Consider the following 20,643-nt stretch of genomic DNA (forward strand, 5'->3'; position numbering starts at 1 on the left):
CACATACTTTGGTCATGTCAGAAGAGACCATTCCCTGGAGAAGGATGTTATGCTTGGTAAGGTGGAGGGTCAATGAAAGAAGGGAAGGCCCTCCACAAGATGGACTGACATGGTGGCAGCGGCAATGGACTCAAGTGTAGCAGGAATCATGGAGCTGGCTCAGGACCAGGTGGTGTTGCATTCTGCTGTGCATAGGGTCACTATGAGTCGGAGATGACTTGATGGTACCTAACAACAACAATTGTTTGGCTGGAAGCCTTGAGACTGAATTCAATTCCAGGTCCGAAGTGTGTCTAGGGCCCATAGCCTCAGGGGTTTCAAGCAGTTTCTATCAGACCAGTAAGCTGTGTCTTTTTTATGCTTTTGAATTTTGTTCCACGTTTTACCCCCACTCTCTCCAGGAACTCCTATTTTGATCCCTTTCCGAGTGGTTGACAGTTGCAGCTGGGCACCATCTAGTTCTTCTGGTCTCAGAGTCATGTATTAAAGCTGTATATCTTTACAGAAGCAGACTGCTTCATCTTTCTCCTGTAGAGCACCTGGTGGGTTCTAACTGCTGACCTTTTGGTTAGCAGTCCAGTGCTTTAACCACAGTACCACCAGAACTCTCTCCTGCCAAAATGGGGTAGGAGTTAACATCAGGAAGGAACCTGCAGGCCACTGGCCTCATCTTACTTTTACATTCATCTAGTTTCATCCCTACTTTCCCTGGTACCTGTTGTTGTTATGTGCCATCGAGTCAGACCCAACTCATAGTGACCTCTCCTTGGGTTTCCGAGGTAGTATCACTACAGAAGTAGATTGCCCCTTCCTCCTTCCGAGGGGTGCCTGGTGGGTTTGAACCGCCAGCCTTCTGGTTCACAGTCAAGTGCCTTAGGCACTGTTGGCAATCTTGTGTAATCCTATGACTTGATTACTTTTCTCCACAATGGTACTCTTCTCTGTAGGCATCTGATACTCTGACTTCTGATCACTGCTAATTCCTCCTGTTTGTTTTCCTTCTTTCACAAATGTGTTGATATTTCTTACATGCATTTATGTTTGCAGTTTGCTTTGATTTTATGGGGTTTACCATTTAAAAATCTTCCATTCACATTTTAATAGTGTTTCAAGAAGTAGAAATAAACAAATGAGTTTTATCTGCCAGATTTAATCTCAGTACTTCCCCTCATCACACCAGAAGTTTAAGACCCACCTGAAGTCCAGTTTTCATCAAGCCTTTCTGCACAATGCTAAATGCCTTTGATATTTCTTTGCCATATATTTGTTTTTGTGACCATAGAAGTAAATTAATGTTTTGTTATTCCTTGCTCTTGTTTTTAAAAAGTTGAAAACACTTAAAACTCAAAAAAGGACTGTATTTCAATTCCATTCTTCTCAACTTGCTTAGAAGCTCTGAGGGTAGTGGTTAAGGCATTTGGCTGCTAACAAGTTGGTGGTTTGATCCCACCAGTTGTTCCACAGAAGAAAGACAGGGGCAGTCTGCTTCTGTAAAGACTTACAGCCTTGGAAACCCAATGGAATTGGGTCTCTTTGAGTTGGAATTGACTTAGTGGCGGTGAGTTTTCAGATTACTTTTAAACACCTTTTTTTTTTTCAAACAAAGCATTAGGTTGTTATTACAAGGAATATCTGGGGATCAATGTTGAAGAGGCCTGATCTTGTGGCAGTAACAAGATAAACACAAATAACCATGAGACATGATATGAGGAGGGAGGGGTAGGTGGAGAAGGGAGGTGGGGAGCCTAGTGTGTCAGTCAGTGGAAAGCAGATGATGGAAATTCTGTATGTGGGAAAGCTCCAAGCTTTGCTCAGTTAAGAATATGTTTTTAATTTCAGTGAAATTTGTCATTTCTGTAAAGGAATAATAATAAACCAACCTCATGAAATATTTTACCATCTGGTATTTGACTGCTAACCAGAAGGCTGGCGGTTCAAACCCACCAGCCACTCCACAGAAGGAAGGTTGGGTAATCTACTTCGTAGTGCTAACGCCTCGGAAACCTAAGGAGGGGTCACTACGAGTCGGGTCTGACTTGACGGCAAATGACAACAACAACATGACAGTTATTAGACCCACAAAGCAAATCTGTCCTGTATGCCTTTTTTCTTCCATCTGATAGAAGGATGTCTGGCATATAAAAACCAAACCAGTTGCCATTGAGTTGATTCTGACTCAGAGACACAATGTGTTGCAGAGTGGAAGTGTGATTTTTAGGGGTTTCAAGGCTATGACTTTTCAAAAGTAGATTGCCAGGACTTTCTCACTAGGCACCTCTCAGTGGGTTTGAACAGCCACAGTTTCAGTAAATCAAGTGCTTAATGGTTTGTCACCCAGAAATGTCTGGTATATGATATATGTTTAATAAATATGTGTTGAATTAATTAATGGAAAAGTTGTAATGAATGGTCAGATATTTTTAATATACTGCTTTCTTCTACTTTCTGAAAAATGAACATAAAGTTTGGTTATTCTCCCCTCAATTTTAGATTTTCCTTGCTGCTGCTTAATTTGGAGGAGTACTACTTTGAACAGCATACAGCTAATTATATTCAGCACAAAGGAAGTTCGAATGAAAGGTGAGGAATGGATCTCCTTCTGATGTCTGACTGTAATTAAATACATAATCATAGAGGTTTTTTCCTCCCTTTCTCTTATTGGAAAAGCAGTGAGAAGGAGATTGACAAGGTGCTTCCATAACTTCAATTGTTTTTCAAAGCTCAGAAGCATTGCATTCTGGTTCCTCTGTGGTTGTGAGTACTTTAAATCAGCTGGCTAGGAAGATAGACATTTAATCGCTTGCACCACTCTTGTACCTCATGCTTTGTTCTCAGTGACTTGGCTTTGGTGTTATAAAGCAATGATTATGAAACACAAGAGGTATAGAAATAGGCACTTTCCAAATGAATAACGTGATTTGAACTAAAAGTAAAATCCATTTTTTTCTGTAGTTCAGGAATGACTATTTACTACTATAAAAACAGGCTCTATTTCTTTGGTCTTATTTTCAAAGGTATGTACTAAAAGTGGAATGGTTTTTTGATTGTTTAAAATGCCAGGTTAGAATTAACTAAGATGAAAGTTGTTCCAGCAACAACATAAATGCTAATGATTTCCTTTTGAAAATTTACTTAACAGCTGTTAAAAAAAAACCAAACCAAACTCACTGCCATCAAGTTGATTCTGACTCTTAGCAACCCCCTTTGGGTTTCTGGGCAACAAATCTTTACAGAAGTAGTTTGCCCAGTCTTCCCTCTGTGGATCAGCTGGTGGGTTTGAACTGCCAATCGTCTGGTTAGCAGTCAAATATGCCTTAGGCACTATTCTACCAGTGGTCCTAACAGCTGTAGGTCACAACTTAAAAGATCCTTTGATATTAGATAAACACATAATTTTTAGTTTTCTTTAGATTTTATCCTGAAAGATGGAAAAATACGTGGTATTTGTTTAAGTGCAAACCAAAGTAAAAATCACTTGGCTTTTTTGGAACTTAGGACATACCTGTTTTCTTAGCATTCAGTCAAATTAGACCATTACTATTCCCTGACCATGTTGTTGTTGGATGCGGATTCTAATTCATGACAGCCCCACATACTACAGAGTAGAATTGCTCTGTAGAATTTTCTTGGCTGCAATCTTAATAGAACCAGAATGGCAGGCTTTTTGTTCTGTACTACTCCTGAGTGGGTTTGAGTCACTGACCTTTGAGGTAGCAATGGAATGCCATTTGCACCATTCCTGTTAAGTGCTTGACTACTGACAGAAAAATTGGGAGTTCAGATCAACCCAGAGGCACCTTGGAAGAAAGGTCTGGCAATCTATTCTAAAAGGTCACAGCCTTGAAATATCCCTATCGGGCACAGTTCTACTCTGCAACATAAGGGTTTGCCATGAGTCAGAATCAAATTGACAGCAACTGGGGTTTCTCTGACTGTAGCACCTACCTTTCTTACCTCTGCAGTTTTGTTGTTACTGTTAGGTGTCATCCAGTCAGCGGTGTCATCCAGTCAGCTCTGACTCATAGCGGCTCTGTGTCCAACAGAACAAAACACTGCCCAGTCCTGCGCCAGCCTCACAGTGCGCTATCCCTGAGCCCATTGTTGAGCCACTGTGTCAATCCATCTTTTTGAGGGTGTTCCCCTTTTTCGCTTTACCAAGCATGATATCCATCTGCAGGGAATGGCCCCTTCTGACAACATGACCAAAGTAGCTGAGACAAAATCTGGCCATTGTCTCTTCCAAGGAGCATTCCAACTACACTTCTTCCAGGACAGACTTGTTAGTTCTTTGGCAGTCCTTGGTACTTTCAGTATTCTTTGCCAACACCACAGCTTAGAAGCATCAACTCTTTTTCGGTCTTCTTAGTCATTGTCCAGCTTCACATGAATGTGAGGTGACTGAAAGTACTATGGCTTGGGTTAGGTGCACCTTAGCCTTCAAAGAGACATCTGTGTTCTTCAGCACTTTTAAAAGCTCTTTAAAAGAGCAGTTTTACTCACATTCTTTTCCCTATTTGATACTTTTTTTTTCCTTCCAACACTCCACTAGCCTTTGCCATAATATGCTTTGCTTTAAATTAAATGTAGTTGTTTATTATTAAATATACAAATAGCAAACTGAAAACTGTTTTTTATAATTTTAAAGTTATTATTAGGGCTAAATGGTACAACCCCAGGGGGGTGAATTTGGTAATATCTAACCAGATTGAGCTCTGGTAGCATAGTGGCTAAGACACTTGCCTGCTAACCAGACGGCTGGCGGTTCAAACCCACCAGCCACTCCTCGGAAGGAAGGTTGGGCAATCCCACTTCCGTAGTGATACTGCCTCGGAAACCCAAGGAGGGGTCGCTATGAGTCGGGGCCGACTCGACGGCACATAACAACAACAACAACAACCAAATTGCATGTGGTATTAATCTGGGAATTCCATTTCTAGGAAGCTATGTCAAAGATACACTGACAAATATAAAAAAAATGACATGTTCAGGGTTATTCATTGCAGCACTGTTGAAAGAATCTAATAGATAGAGGACTGATTGATTAAACCATGAAATGTCCACCTGATCCAGTAAATATTACATATATTTTAATTTGGAATTAAATTTATAAAAGAAACAGCAATTCCTAAAAATCAAAAAGAAAATGAAACAAATGAACTTAACTATATGTAAAGTTGATGATTTAACCACTGAGAAGAATTATTTTAATTGACTTCAAAACATGGAAATTTGATTGTATTCCTCTGATGAAGTCTATCCTAAGTTGGAAAAAAAAATGGCAAAGAAGTCATGAGCTGTTTTCAGTAATAATACTGTTTGTAATATTATTGGTATTATTCTTATTTTGAAATTATTTTATATACTTATGCTGATAAATTTATGTAGTCGAATAAAGCAGTGGATCATTTATGTTAGTGCCTCAACCAAAATTTTGTATAAAAGAGGTATGAATATAATATTAAAGAATTTCAGTAAAAGCTGTGTAGTCCTACATTTAAAATGTATTTCATGCATGGGGTCACCATGAGTTGGAGACCAACTCATCTGGCAGCTAACAACAGTACTTTCTGAGCACTTGGTATGTGCTAGAGGGAGCTCTGGTGGTGTAGTAGTTAAGCAAATGCCTTAACCACTTTGGCTGCTAACCAAAATGTCGGTGGTTCAAACCCACCAGCTGTTCCACAGAAGAAAGATGAGGCAGTCGGCTTCCATAAAGATTTACAGCCTTGGAAACACAGTGGGGGTCACTGAGTCAGAATCAACTTGATGGCAGTGAGTTTGATTTTTAAATATGTACTCGGACATAGAGGTGAAACTCTGAGCAAGGTTTGGTAGTAGTTAAATTGGCATAGTGCTTAACGGATGAAACCATAATTACAATATGTGCACATTTCTCTAATCTCTAGGGAGATGGAGATATGGGAAACCTTTTTTTTTTTTTTTGCTTTCTTTTCCAGACTTTCATACCCTGTCTTCTCTTTAATTACATTGTTGATATTTTATACGTTGACACATTAGTGACCTACTTTCTAGTTAAAAATGTGTGCTGATTCTTTCACAACTTTCTCTAGGTTCATTAAATAATCTTTTGTACTTGGATCTCTAGGAAAATCAGAGGCTCCCTAAAAATATGTTCCAAGTCAGTGATTTTTGAGCCAGATGCAATATCCCAGCCCATTATTAAGGTAAGCACATTTTTGATATTAACAAGAACATTCCAGTTTGTTGTGTGTTTATTTTACCTTTGCTGATTTTTATAATACTCCTCTCAATTTTATCCAGATTCCTTTGAGAGATTGTATAAATATAGGAAAACTTGGAGAAAATGGAGCCAATAGACACTTTGCAAAGTATGTGATTACCACTAAAAGTTTAATTCTACTTCATTCAAAAAATTTTATGTATTTAATGACTTTTTATCTGCACTTTAGGACGAAATCTGGAGAAATTTCACTCATTTTCAGTCAGGTAAGGAGCACATGATAAATATGTAAGTAATATGGTAAAATTATTTATGGAACTCTCAAATGAAGATTGTTGGGACAGATTTTTAAAAGCTTTTGAAATGTAATCATTAATATGCTCTGGTGGCATAGTGCCTAAGGCATTTAACTGCTAACCAAAAGGCTGGCGGTTCAAACCCATCAGCCACTCCTCGGAATGAAGACTGGGCAATCTGTTTCCATAGAGATACCACCTCAGAAACCCAAGGAGGGGTCGCTGTGAGTCGGAATCGACTTGATGGCATTATTTTATTTATTTATTTTTTTTGGTGTTTATATATATTTTAAAAGATATGATTCCTGATGGACAAGTGACTGCTGATTAGTCACATAATAAGTGTGTGATATGTGCAGACTGGCAATTTTGTTCTGATGGTACCCTGGCAGTGTTTAAGGGCACCTTTCCCAGACAAGGCAGCCGCTTTGAGATGAAGAGGGGCTGCACTTCCTCCTATGGCTTCTGGTCATTTAGAAGGCAGGAGGCCAGTGGCAAACCACCCAAACTGACCTTAGTTTTACTTACTAAGACAACCGGGGCAACAACTCAGGATGTGTGGTCTTGACTGATTATGACTCTTGGGGTCATCACCTTTTATTAAATATCAGCTTTATTCCTTACACATTAATGTATCTAGTATTATGCTCAGTACTGGTGATATGGAAATCACTTAAAACTTGGCTTGTCTCCCATCATATTATTAGGCTCTAATAGTTTTTGTTTGTTTGTTTTTTTAACAAAGAAGGAGTAGAGCTTGTTGACCACTTCCTTCCAGCTCTGGATTACATGTTCTTCACCTGTAAAATGAATGGCTGAATAAAGAGTTCATTATTAACCCCAACTGTCTGTAGAGCCATAGTTCTCTGATGTGTTGAGATGTTTGAGAACAGTTCTATGATCAAGTGATTTTATGAAAAACTGTGAGAAACAAAGTTAAACAGATTTCTTTGCCACAGGGCTGACTCAAAGACTTAATGTGCATTGATTCTCCAGGAGGCAGGTGGTTCATAGATGGTTAGTAGTAGCAGACAGTGTTCCTGACACATTTTTTGCCACTGAACCTTCTGGTCATGAAGCACTTTTTAATGTATAATGAAGAAAATTACTTCATGAAAGCTGGGAGACCCCAGGTTAGGTGATTTTCTATTGTTCATGAGTCTGTTAATTTTAAACAAGAAACATTTCACAGGCTATCTTTGGCTTTATATTCTTTTAACTAGCATATATGAAAACAGTTGTAGCCATCTTATTACTTTGGAGAGGGAATATCATTATTTGAAATCTCATTCACTGTTCTGGTTACCTAGTGCCACTCTGGCAAGACAAATGGGATAGCCTTAACAGACAGTTTATTCTTAAAATTTGGAGGCTTCAAGTCCAAGTTCAAAGTGCCAGGTTCTAGGGGCTGGGTGAAAGCCCCTAAACCTTGGGGTCCAGTTCTGCCTCCTGCTCCTGGCCCACTGGAGCTAGAGGCATTTCTTCACTCAGACAGCTGCTAGCTTATGAGGCTGACAAACCCAAGGTTGACAAATAAAAAGGCACAGTCCCGATGTTACCAAACCACACAGCAGGCCATTAATTTAAGTCCATTATAAGTACCAAGGTTGGCAGAACATGGCTACATGCAAGGTCCAAGCATGCCATAGGCTAGAGACCGTTCCCAAGGCTTCTCCTTATATACAGGAAGCAGACCACATCCCAAAGGCAGCTACTCAGCTGCTTTTAGTAGATCCCACCATGGAGTTGATTGCCAGTCCTATCATGGGGAATAACTACCATCAGTTGCCCAGCCTCTCAACCAGGCCCAGCCAAGTTGACACACAAATATAACTGCCACACGCACCATGCTCTCATTATTTCTGTATTATCGTTCTTCATGATGATTGTAGAAAGGCTGTATCTTGAAAGGAAGAGGTATTTTTTTTCACTAAGAAGTATGACTTCTATCAGAAAACTATGCATTTTACTTACTTTAAAAAAAAAAAATTAGAAATAAAGATTTTTTTAAAAAAATCCATCCACTTAATTTTAATAGTTTGTGAAAGAACTGATTCAAACTCAGCTTAAAGCCAATGGTCCTCTGATGCAAACTCCTTTTTTGAGTATTATTTTAAGCTTCCTGGGTCAAGCATACAACCAGGCAACTTTTGTGGGGTTTTTTTTTTTTAATTATTGCTTTTTAGGTCAGAAAGTCTCAGAAATAAAGTGCATTGGGTTTTATAGAGTTTTGCTTCCAAAATTTATGTTGCTGCTAGAAAATAGAGGGTGTGTATATGTGTTGTAAGTATTACATTCAAGGATCTGGATATAAACAAGAACACAGTATCCAAAGCCCCTCTCCCTATGGACTTTACCTTTCAATAGAGGAGACAGATGATAAGTAAACATCTATTATGTTAGGTGGAGATAAATGCTCTGAAGAATGCTAAAATAGGCTAAAAGGATAGCAGTGGTAAGGAATACATGTGCTACTGTCATAGAGTGGTCAAAGTGGCTTTTCTGAGGTGACTAGGAGAGAGACTCGAAAGCCATTTAGGAGTGTGCTCTGTAATTGTGAGGAAGTTCTGAGTATGGGGAATGGCAGGGGCAGGGGCCCTGCAGTGGAGTGTCCTCAGCCTGAGGGAAGAGAAGTGAAGTGAGTAGGGTGGGAGGTGGGAGGAAGAGTGCTATAAATACGATTGGCAGTACACGGCCTGGTCACGGAAAGGGGACAGAGTAACATACAGAAGAGAGAAGCTAGTGGAGAGCTGAAGGCAGAGAAGGAGCAGGCTCTGGTTTGTACAAATAGATAGTGCCCTATTTACAATGTATCTAAGTTATGAGGAACTAAGAACCACCTTTCTTTGCACATCTTATCCTTAGTAATACATACTACATCTAGTGTTGCAGTACATAATTTGCTGTTATCCTTCACAGATGTTCAAAGATGAGATTTATAAAGATACTGATAATAAACGGCAATAAAAACGAGAGCTAAAAAAAAATAATTTATTTGACTTACATCAGAACTGACTTATGACAGATTGGAATAGCACCCCATCATAAGTCAGGGACTACTTGTATTTGCAAGTAAGCTTACCAGATGCTGAGTAGAGAATGTACAGCCAGGTAAGAGCAGAGACCAGGTGACCAGTGGAGTGTTTACAGAAGCTCAGGTGTCATGAACCAGGATGGTAGCTGTGGAGAAGAGAAAGGTGGTTGGTGTCTGGATAGATTCTGAACAGAGACCTGAGAGCCTATGCTGACAGAATCTTTGCAGGGTAAGGAGGAAAGTAAACATTCCAGGGTGACTCCCACGGGGCGGATCATGCCCTTTGCTTTAGGGAGCAAGCGTGGGGAAGATCAGGCATCGGTTAAAATGTGAGGGGTGAGAGAGGCATAGTGCCCCCAGAGATATCAAGGGGCATTTGGATATGTTCTTCTGGGTGTCAGGGGAAGTTGAGGCTAGAAAGGTAAACTGGGCAGGCAGTAGTCTGTAGATAACTGTTTTAACCTGGGGCAGGTGAGATTTCCTAGGGATGGAAGTGTATTGAGCCATCTGTGGAGGAACGCCCTGGGACTCTAAGGAGGGATTGGGAAGAGAGCAGGCTCTGAAAGAGACCTGAGAAGGAGCAGCACGGAGAACCGGGAGCAGGTGCCCAGTAGCCAGTGGCTATGGTCTCAGTAAGTACAGTCAAGAAGTCTTGAGGACTGACTCTAGGGCTTGGTGGTGACTGTCACAGGAGTAGCTTCAGTAGCCTGGTGCCGGTAAAGACCTGTGTGTGCTGGAGAAAAAGTACAGTCAGTGCTTGCAAGGAGTTTTGCCACAAAAAGGAACAGAGAAATGGCAAAAGGAGGATATGAGACCAAGGGAGGATTCTATTCTGTGGTTTGTTTAAACTCTCCCGAGGGTGCAGTGTAGTTATAAAAAACCAAACCAAACCAAACCCACTGCCGTCAAGTTGTACCTGACTCATAGTGACCCTTCCTTGGGTTTCCAAGACAGTATCACTACTGAAGTAGATTGCCCAACCTTCCTTCTGAGGAGTGGCTCATGGGTTGAACTGCCAGCTTTCTGGTTAGCAGTCAGATACCTTAGGCACTATGCTACCAGAGTAGCTCATGGGGTGGGGGTCACATTCTGTGCCCACGTGGAGTAGCTGGTCTTTGAGCACACAGGCAGGCCCTCCCCATAGCAGAAGCCAGGCAAGTCCTGTGGGTGCAGGGTCAAGGAGGTTAGTAAGGCTGATGGCTGGTGTCACTTGATGGAACTAATTGTTCAGTGTACGGTGTGAGGACAGGTGGCACAGTGCCTGGGAAACACAGTGTGCCAGGTCATCTCCAGGGAACAGAACTTGCTGTATGTTAATGAATGTGATTTTTACCTCATTTTTTAGAAAACCAGAAGTTATATTAGCTTCCGTCACCTGCCTACTCATTTACCCAACACAGGTGATAATATTGTAGTCAGCTGGTAACGATTGTTACCATGTTGCCTTCTGGGCTTCCAATCAGTTAATTCTGGTTCAACCTCTGAAGTCTGGGAAGCCTGTTAAAATGAATATTCTGATTTGAGTATGTCGGGGTGGGGAGTGGGTAGAAATGCAAATTAGCAGGTTGAACCAAAATGAACTGGTTCAAAGCCCTAGTTGGTTTGATGATTCTCTTTTTCATTTAATGTTAGTTATTTTAACAGACAACAGATCTATTTTTCTTCTTTTTAAATTGTGATTTGGGTGAAAGTTTACAGAACACATTCATTTTACAGCAGTTCATACACATTTTGTTTCATGGCATTGACTGCAATTCCCCACAATGTAACAGCTCTCTTCCTTACGCATTCCTGCCCCCTGAGCTGTCTCCCTGTGGAAACACTGCCCTTTTGTTCTCCCATGATTGATCACCCTAAGGAGAATATCTGCCTGATATAAATGTTCACCCTATATGCTTGTCTGTTATTTGGCTTAGAAGCCTCAGGAATGAGTTCAGTTCCAGACCTGAAGCGTAACTAGGGTCCATTGTCTCAGGGTCTCACTAGGCTTTGTTAGACCACCAAACCTAGTCTTTTTTTTTTTAGTGATTTTTGAGTTTTGTTCCACATTTTTCTCCCACTCTATCTAGTATCTCATGCACTGATCCCTTTACAAATGGTTGACAGTGGTAGCTGGGCACAATCTAGTTCTTCTGATCTCATGGTCATTGGACTGATTGTTTTCATGCTTCTTTGATTTTCTTCATTCTTCTTTGCTCTGGATGGAGAGTGACCCATTGTTAAATCTAGATGGTTGCTTGCTAGGTTTTAAGACCCTAGTCACTACTTACCAAAGTAGGATATAGAACAGTGTTTTGGGGTAAATATGTTATGCCAGTTGAGCTTGATGTCCCTTGTGACCATGGTACTGAGCCCACAGGTCTAACTACTTGCTTCTTCAAGGTGGTTGGCTGTGGCCAAGAAGTTACCATAACTTTGCCCCTGTTAGCTGTATTACATATTTGGACAGTTTTACAGTACATACAAATACATGTGTAGAAATACTGTCGCCAACCTTTTATATGGTCATGGGTATATTCCCTTTTCTTTAGATATGCCTGATCATTCAGCCTGTCTACCCATTTGTTCTGGTTACCTAGTGCCACTCTGACAAGAATATACCACCAGTGGGATAGCTTGAACAAATAGGAGTTTATTCTCTTACAGTTTGGAGGCTTTAAGTCCGAGTTCAAAGTGTCAGGCTCTAGGGGCTGGATGAAAGCCCCGCAATCTTGGGGTCCAGTTCTGCCTCCTGCTCCCGGCCCACTGAAGCTGGAGACTTTTCTTCACTCAGCTCTTGGGGCTGACAAGCCCAAGGTTGACAAGGAATAAGGCACAATCCCGATATTATCAAACCACACAGCAGGCCATTAATTCAAGTCCATTAAACATCCCAAGGTCGGCAGAGCATGGCAGGCTGTTGAGCAATGACAAGGCTACATGCAGTGTTCAAGCATGCCATAAGCTAGAGACCATTCCCAAAGCCTTCTCCTTATATACAGGAAGCAGACCAGAGCCCCAAGGCAGCTACTCAGCTGCTCACAATAGATTTCCGCCACGGAGTTGATTACCAATCTCATCATGGGGAATACGACATCCAGCTGCCCAGCCACTCAACCAGGCCCTGACAAGTTGACAGACAAACTTAACTACCACACCATTTATTTATCCATAGATTGTTTGTTATCACTGATAACGCAGTTTTGTATATGTAAAAGGGTTTATCTCTGTTGTCTGTTCTTCTTGTGTACCTCTCTGTGTCTTCCTCTCCTCAGTGGCTCCGTGTTGATCACTCACATTTGTACACTGCCCTTCTCTTTGCCCAAATCAATACTTGTCTCTACCTATCAGCAGAGTTTCCCATCTTCCCATCCCTAGTAACCAACAAAGAGTGTTTCCTTCCATTTATTATAAACCTTAACTTATTACAGTAGTGAACAAATACAGTATTTGTCCTTCTGTGATTGACTTATTTCACTTAGTGTAATGTCCTCCAAGTTCATCAGCGTTATGTGGAAACACCAGATCTTTAAAGCCATATTAACATTCCGAAGGAGTCCTGGTAGTGTTAGTGGTTAAGCACTAGGCTGCTAACTGGAAAGGTCAATGGTTTGAACCTACCAGCCACTCCGTGGGAGAAAAGATTAGCAATCTGTTCCTAAAAATTACAGCTTTGGAAACCCTGAGGCAGTTCTGCTCTATCCTAAAGGTTTGCTATAAATCACAAGTGAGCTTGATGGTACACAACAACAATATTACTCTGAGTGCTTTTGGAAACAGATAATATGTAACAGTGATTTTTCACATTTAATTCTGTATATCTTAATTTATGCTATTCTTTACAATGAAGAATTTTTGGTAACTTACTTTACAAGTATTGATTTGTCTTTTTCAGGTATATTTCATTAAAGAACATAATATTGTTGCACCATATAAAATAGAGAGGGTGAGTAAAGTTTTCATTTACTTCCAATGATTTTGAGCAATAAAGTTTTGTGACTTTGTTAACATGTTTAATCAAATGTAGAAAGGGGTATGCTTATTCCATAGTAGTTATGACAGAACTACCCAAGGGAGCCACAGACTTTAGTCCAAAATAATTAACGTTTTGGCTTCAAAATAATAAAATGCCTAATAGAAAAAAAAAATTTAAGGGATTTGATTATAAAATTCAAATTGGAATATGCATTATTTATAAGATTATTTACTGGATATTACTGATAATTTATTTGCTCTAATATGTTACTGAAAATTTATGTTTAAAAATGTTCAAGAAATACTTGTAAGTTAAAAATGCCCTTATTTGAGAACGCAGTGATAATTGCTAAATACTCTGAGTTGAATAGAAGCCATAAATGGACTTGAATACAGGATTTGTCCAGTGAGCAGACATTCTGTATTGTGCTATATTTAATTCTTTGTGTTTCAGCTTAATGTATAGTGAAAGGATAATTGCCACTAAAGGGAGTTTTTAAAGAGCCTAGGAATAGGCCAATGCTCCTTCTAATGACACCTCTGTAAGTTCAGGAGCCACCCTGTAGGCAGACACAGTCCCACTGTCTGCATCTCAGTGGCAGACACAGCCCAGCGTCACTTTCCCAGCAAGCAGGTGAAATACACAAATTATATACACAGTGGCCTTTGGGTTGTATGTATAAGAAACACTTGAATGTGCTGGTTAATCAGAAATCATAAATACTGAGATTTAATTATCCCCAGGTGGTGCTGTGGGCATTTTGGGCAGAGCTGTTCCTTATGTAGCACTGCCCCTTATATTACAGCCTCTTCCCACCCACTGAATGTCCATAGTGCCCTGCTCCCCTGTTGTTAAGCATCTCCCCACATTGACCAAAAAAACCCTGGGCTCCTCTTCAAGTTGAGAACCACTGTCTGGGGTGCCCCGCCATCCCATAAGGCTCTCGTCATACCTACCTAAAGTGCAGAGCTGCAGATGAGTTGTTGAAAATTATGTAAAAGGAATAAGGGTGAGGTTGCCTGAGCAAAGAAAAGCTGTTTTGTTCTGATGTGAATCAGAACACTAAAGAATTCTCAGATTTAAAAAAAAAATGTGGAAAAATAAACTGTAGTTTATAATAAAGATTTCAAAGTATATCAGTCAAAGAAAGAAGCAACACTTTAGCTCCAAGTCTTAGGCTTTTGTCATAGGGTCATGGTTCTCATGATTACAGGACAATTGTGTGACTAATGTGCCAAAAATAAAGACTTTCTGTTCTGAAGGAAGAAAAGATCTCATATCCAGAAATAATTACATTGTGTTGTTATTGTTGTTGGGAACTATCCAATCAATTCTGACTCATAGTGACCCCATGGGACAGAGTAGAACTTCCCCATAGGGTTTTCTTGGCTCTCATCTTTATAGGATCAGATTGCCAGGTCTTTGTCCCACCATGCCTCTGGGTGGTTTCGAACTGCCAACCTTTCAATTAGCAACTGAGCACTTAACTGTTTGTACCCCCAGGGCTCTCTGAAAATACCACATAGGGGTTTCTTTTGGTATCAAGTACTGTTTATTAATTTAGACCTGACTGCTAGTTACAAATGTGAGGACATTTATTGAAACAAAATTGGACTTGCCAATTTGTAGACTTTCTCATTCTATGTATATGAATTGAAATGAATAGAAAAGAATAGTAAAATTCTTCAGAATTGTACTTGTCTACTTCAGTGGATATTTGTCCTGGCCCTATTCAGTGTCCTGATCTGGGCCAGGCTGTATGAAGTAAGGCAGATGAACTCTGTTCTCCAGGACCCTGTATTCCTCATGCTCATGAATACAGACTAGGTAGACAAGTTTGACACTCATCAGGTGATGTGCACATATTCTTGCAGTAAAATAGTTTGGCATGCTCCTTCTCTTGCCTTGTTTTGATACTTTTTCTTTTTGTTAGGGCAAAATGGAATATGTCTTTGAGTTGGATGTTTCGGGGAAAGTAGAAGATGTTGTCGAGACCTTGCTTCAGGTACAAACAAAAAACAAACTCACTGCCATTGAGTCAGATCCAACCCATAGCAACCTCTCCTTCGGTTTTCGAGGCAGTATCACTATGGAAGTAGATTGCCCAGTCTTCCTTCTGAGGAGTGGCTGGTGGGTTTGACTGCCAGCATCAAGTGCCTTAAGCACTACGCCACCAGAGCTCCTTGCCTATTCTGGCATTCACTGGGCCAGTTAGTGAAAACAAACGTTCTTTTAAATTTCCTATTTCTATATTTTACCCAAACCATATTCTCTCATAAATATGAAACAGATTTTATTAGAATAAGTTGAAATGAAAACTATATGTTGAGACAGAGCCATGGATACTGTTCTGGTTACCTAGTGCCACTCTGACAAGAATATACCACAGATGGGACGGCTTGGACAAATAGGAGTTTGTTCTCTTACAGTTTGGAGGCTAGAAGTCCGAGTTCCAAGTGCCAGGCTCTAGGGACTGTGTAAAAACCCCTCGACCTTGGGCTTCAGCTCTGCCTCTTGCTCCTGGTCCACTGATGCTAGAGGCATCTCTTCACTCAGGCAGCTGCTGGCTGCTGAGGCTGACAGTCCCAAGGTTGACAAATAAAATGTCACAGTCCTGATGTTACCAAACCACATGGCCATTAATTCGAGTCCATTGAAAGTCCCAAGGTTGGCAGAGCATGGCAGGCTGCTGAACAATGACACAACTACATGCAGGTTTCAAACGTGCCATAAGCCATTCTCAAAGTTGCTGCTTCTACACGGGAAGCAGACCACATCCCTAAACCATCTACTCAGCTGCTTGTGGTAGATCCCACCATGGAGTTGATTGCCATTCTCATCACGGGGAATAACTACCACCAGCTGCCCAGCCACTCAACCAGGCCATTGTTGACACACAAACTTAATCACCACAGATACATTAGTAGCAGTCTCAGCTGTTACCAAGTAACATAATGATTGCTGTTGTTCATTGCTTCTAAAGAATTATCTTCATAACTTCTCAGAGAAAAAATAAATACATGTGTATCTCTAATATTTTAGCTCCACAGAGCATCCTGCCTTGACAAACTGGGGGATCAAACTGCTATGGTAAGAGTCTCTAAAGACCTGTGTCTTTGTAAATTAATTTATATCATTGTTTTATTTATAAATACTTACATCCATGCTTTCTAAATGGTTCTGTTTCAACAGATAACTGCTATTCTGCAGTCACGTTTGGCTAGGACATCATTTGACAAAAACAGGTAAGTTTATTTTAGTAATTTTTTTAAATTATTACTATAAATGTAGTGGTGGACATCTGTGTGCTTCATTCATTTGTCCAAACTGTCATTACCATCCCCCTTACCCAAACCCTGCTTCTTGCCTTTGGGAACGGCACACTCTCAGTGCAGTAGAAATTTTAAGGGCTTCCTGTACTCTTCTCTCTGCTGACATCCCTTGATCAGAAAGGCCTGTTGGTGCTCTTATCTGTCCACTCTGCCTCCTGTGGACTTAATTAATGTGAGGAGACACACTGTCTCCTCACCTCGTGGACTTAATTCCAATCCCTTTCCTTCTCCAGTCATTTTCTCCACTATATCCAATGTGTTCTTTTTAAAGAACAAATTGAGTCCTATCACTTAAGATTAAGCCTCTTCAAGACTCCTCATTGCCTTCAAGTAAAGTCAAACATCTTATCATGGTGCACAACTTCTGTGTTCAGCCCTGGTTTACTGTGCCTAGTCTCTGATTGTTCTTGAACTCTGTGTTCTAGCCATTTGCCTTACATGCAGTTCCCACTTGCTCCATGTGGTCTCTCACTTCTAAGTCTGTACGTATTCCCTCTGCTTAGAATACTTAACTCCTTCTTTTGTGTCTGTTAATTCTTAACCTTCTGATCTTAGCTTAGATTGTCACTACTTCAAGAAAGTCTTTCCTTACCTTTCTAGCTACGATAGGTTTCTCTCTATGGTGTTGTTCCACAGGGACTGGTAGAGTAAACTCTTACTGTTCTAATAGGTTTTCTTTTAATTAATTTTGGGAAGGGTATTCTAAGTATAAAATACATTTTCTACATATAACAATACTTTTATGTTGTCCTATTTTCTTAATTGCTCTTACTTTATGTTAAGTAGATTTCCCACTCATGTCCTTGTTTCCATCCTCTATAAGTACACCTTTTTTTTTAACCATTATCCATAAAGTATGCATATCTCTAAACAATATATTATTTTAGTTTTGCTTAATTTTAAACTTTGGAATGTAATCATACTGTGTATATATATTGTGACTTGCTTTTTCCCCCTTCAACATTATGGCTAAAAGTTATGTGAGCTAAAGGTCATTTATTTTTATTGCTATGTAGTAGCCTCAGCAGTACATATACACCACCATTTGTTGTTAGACATCCAGGTTGTTCTCAGTTTTCTGCTGCTATGAATGATACTGTTGGTAAATATTTTTGTGTATGTCTTCAGGTTCACATGGATAAGAATTTCTGTAGGATGTATACTTAAGAGGAGAATTCTGGGTTATAGGATCTTGTAGCTTCAGCATTATGAAGGCATGCTTTATCCTTTGCCCAAGTGTTTGTACCACTTTAGACTTCTGTCAGCAGTGTAGGAGTTCCTACTGCTCAGTTAAATTAGTAGGCTTGTAGTTTTCTTTCATCCATATGGCCCAAGTGAGCATAAATGAGGAGCTAATTATATAACCATTTCATTTCTGAGCATTATAATCCTAATATGTTCATAAATGGGAGCTCTGGTAGCATAGTGCCTAAGGCATCTGACTGCTAACCAGAAGGCTGGCAGTTCAAACCCATCAGCCACTCCTTGGAAGGAAGGTTGGGCAATCTACTTCTGTAGTGATACTGTCTTAGAAACCCAAGGAGGGGTCGCTATGAGTCAGGTCTGACTCGACGGCACGTAACAATGCCACCACCCTCTTCAAGAAACAAAGGCCTCAGACTTTGTCTACCATTCCCTTTCCCTCTCTATGATAGCTCTTTCTCTCTCTCTGGTTTAATTAGGGTTTAGAAGTTCCAGATCTTGATATTTCAACTTTCAGTCTCTCCCAAACACACCAGAGAACATGCTGTGGTCACTCTACACCAGCGAGCATGACTGCTCAGACAAGATATGTTACCAAGTACTACTAATCGATCTTTCCACCAGGGGGCACAGTCCCCTCTCTCTAGTTATTACTTCTCAGTTTCTGAAACCTTTTTTTTAGTCAGAAACCCCACACCCAGCAATTCCCCTTCAGGGCTGGGTGTTGCCCTGGATTTTTCCTGAGACTTCTGTTTCTGCTTTGTGGGAGCTGCTTTTATCTGAGCTGACATTCAGAAGCACTGATAGACTTTCATGTGTTTCATGAGGAAGAAGGGGTGATACTCCCTAGAAGAATCTCCAAGAGCTCTGTCTTGTTGCTCTCAGAGCCCCAGTGGCCCTGTGGTAATTGCAGGAACAGTCTCTACTTAGGTGACCTGCCTCCTGACTCCACTGTAGGGAACCTTCTATAGGCATTCACATCACTCCAACAACCAGTAGTTGCCAGTTGGGGGTAGAGAGTGGTAGTCACACTTCAAACAGACCTCCTAGGCAGATCTGCCTTGTTGCTATCAGAGTCCATCCCGTAGTATGTTGGCTGTGGATGTAGCCTTTACTCAAGATGCCTCTTCCTAGCACTTTGCTGCCTAAGTCAGCAGTTCTCAGTGGTGACTGTAAGGGGAAGCAGACAGATCCAACCTGACTCCCAGGGAGATCTGTCCTTTTGGTTTCAAAGGCCTGAGGGGTGCACAGGGTACCCAGGTACAAAGGGAGGCAGGTAAAGTGCTGACTATAGGAACAGACTACTTAAAGGGCCCTTCTATAACAGTTTGCAACAGTCTGGCCATCAACAGTTACTGAGTTGGGGAAGAAGTGTACTCTGGTCAGATCCCCATGGAGGTCTGCCTTGTTGCTATCAGAGTCCTCCTGGTAGATTGTTGGCTGTGAGTGCAGCCACTTGTGTTTCCTAACCCATCATAGCCTCAGTCAGCAGCCCTCAGTGCCAACTGGAAGTGGGGGCAGATTAACCCCTAGATGGTGACCCTGCAGGGGAGATTTGTCCTGGTTTTAGAGGCCAGAGCTATAAGATGTACAGGGTGGCAGGTAGAGTGCTGGCACTGCAAGGGCCTTCTGTAGCAATTCATGGCAGACTTGCAGCCGACAGTGTCCAGATAGGGGAGTTGCTGGCATGCTCCAAATGGACTCCTGTAACATATTGGTTGTGAGTGTAGCCTCCACGAAAGATGCCTGCTTCCTAATATACATCAGTTTTAGTCAACAATCCTCAGCACTGACTGAAAGGGGAAGCAAACCGACCAGAACTGACTTCCCGGGAGGTCTGTCCGATAGTTTTAGAGGCCTGAGCTATGGGGTGCACAGGGAAGCAGGTGGAGTGTTGACTCTGAGAGCAGACTGTACTGCACGGGTCTTCTGTAGTAATTCACAGTAGACTTGCAGCCAGTGGTGTCTGGGTTCAAGAGGTTCTGGCACGCTCCAAACGGACCTCCAAGGAGGCCTGTTTATTGATTTTGGAGCAGAAGCTTGGAGTCTTTGTACAGGCAGGGGCCATGGTGATTAGGGAAACAGACTCTTTCTGGGGCTTCTACTTCAGTTCACGGCAGCCACAGGTCCACGTAGCTTGGGAGAGGTGCAGGGAAAATGGGAGAAGCGATTTTCCTACCATATGCAACTCGGTGATTTTTGCTTGTCTACAGTTCTCTGCTGCTTTTCCTCTTTTTTCGCCAATTCAGAGTCCCTCAAAGCCATGCACCATTTCCTTGTTGTATTTCTTGTATGTGTGGGGAAGGGTCAAGATGATGATCTGTTTACACCACCATCTTCCCAGAATCCTCTGTTCCTTATAGACCATTTTTGTATATTGACCATTAGTCTAAGTTCTACTGGGTTTTTTCCCAAAAATTCCAGGGTGTGCTCTGTACATAATTATGTAATCTATGAGTGCGGTGTAGTAAATTACTTAGTGTGGCTTTTCTACCCATAAGTCTTTGTAAACTCCAAGGTGGGATTTTCTATGAGCAACTGAGAAACTCCTGATTGCTGAAGTTGTCCACCTGGAGTATTTCTGTTGGGCGTGGCACAAAACAATGTTCTGGGAGGTGCCC

At 41.1% G+C, this 20,643-nt stretch overlaps 1 protein-coding gene across 1 annotated transcript in view; it reads left to right on the plus strand.

The window, feature by feature from the left end:
• Positions 1-2,452: 2,452 nt before the first annotated feature.
• The window catches only part of NSMAF (neutral sphingomyelinase activation associated factor), an 88,874-nt gene continuing 70,683 nt past the window's right edge, over positions 2,453-20,643 (plus strand). The window contains exons 1-8 of the mRNA XM_042780761.1: positions 2,453-2,580; positions 6,107-6,185; positions 6,283-6,350; positions 6,432-6,468; positions 13,407-13,457; positions 15,421-15,492; positions 16,530-16,577; positions 16,680-16,732. Of these exons, the coding sequence (XP_042636695.1) occupies positions 2,453-2,580; positions 6,107-6,185; positions 6,283-6,350; positions 6,432-6,468; positions 13,407-13,457; positions 15,421-15,492; positions 16,530-16,577; positions 16,680-16,732 (536 nt within the window). The remainder of the gene's footprint in view (positions 2,581-6,106; positions 6,186-6,282; positions 6,351-6,431; positions 6,469-13,406; positions 13,458-15,420; positions 15,493-16,529; positions 16,578-16,679; positions 16,733-20,643) is intronic.

This window comes from Orycteropus afer, unplaced genomic scaffold, assembly GCF_000298275.1.
Source record: "Orycteropus afer afer isolate SDZICR_OR568_19922 unplaced genomic scaffold, OryAfe1.0 scaffold00060, whole genome shotgun sequence".
Taxonomy (NCBI): domain Eukaryota; kingdom Metazoa; phylum Chordata; class Mammalia; order Tubulidentata; family Orycteropodidae; genus Orycteropus; species Orycteropus afer.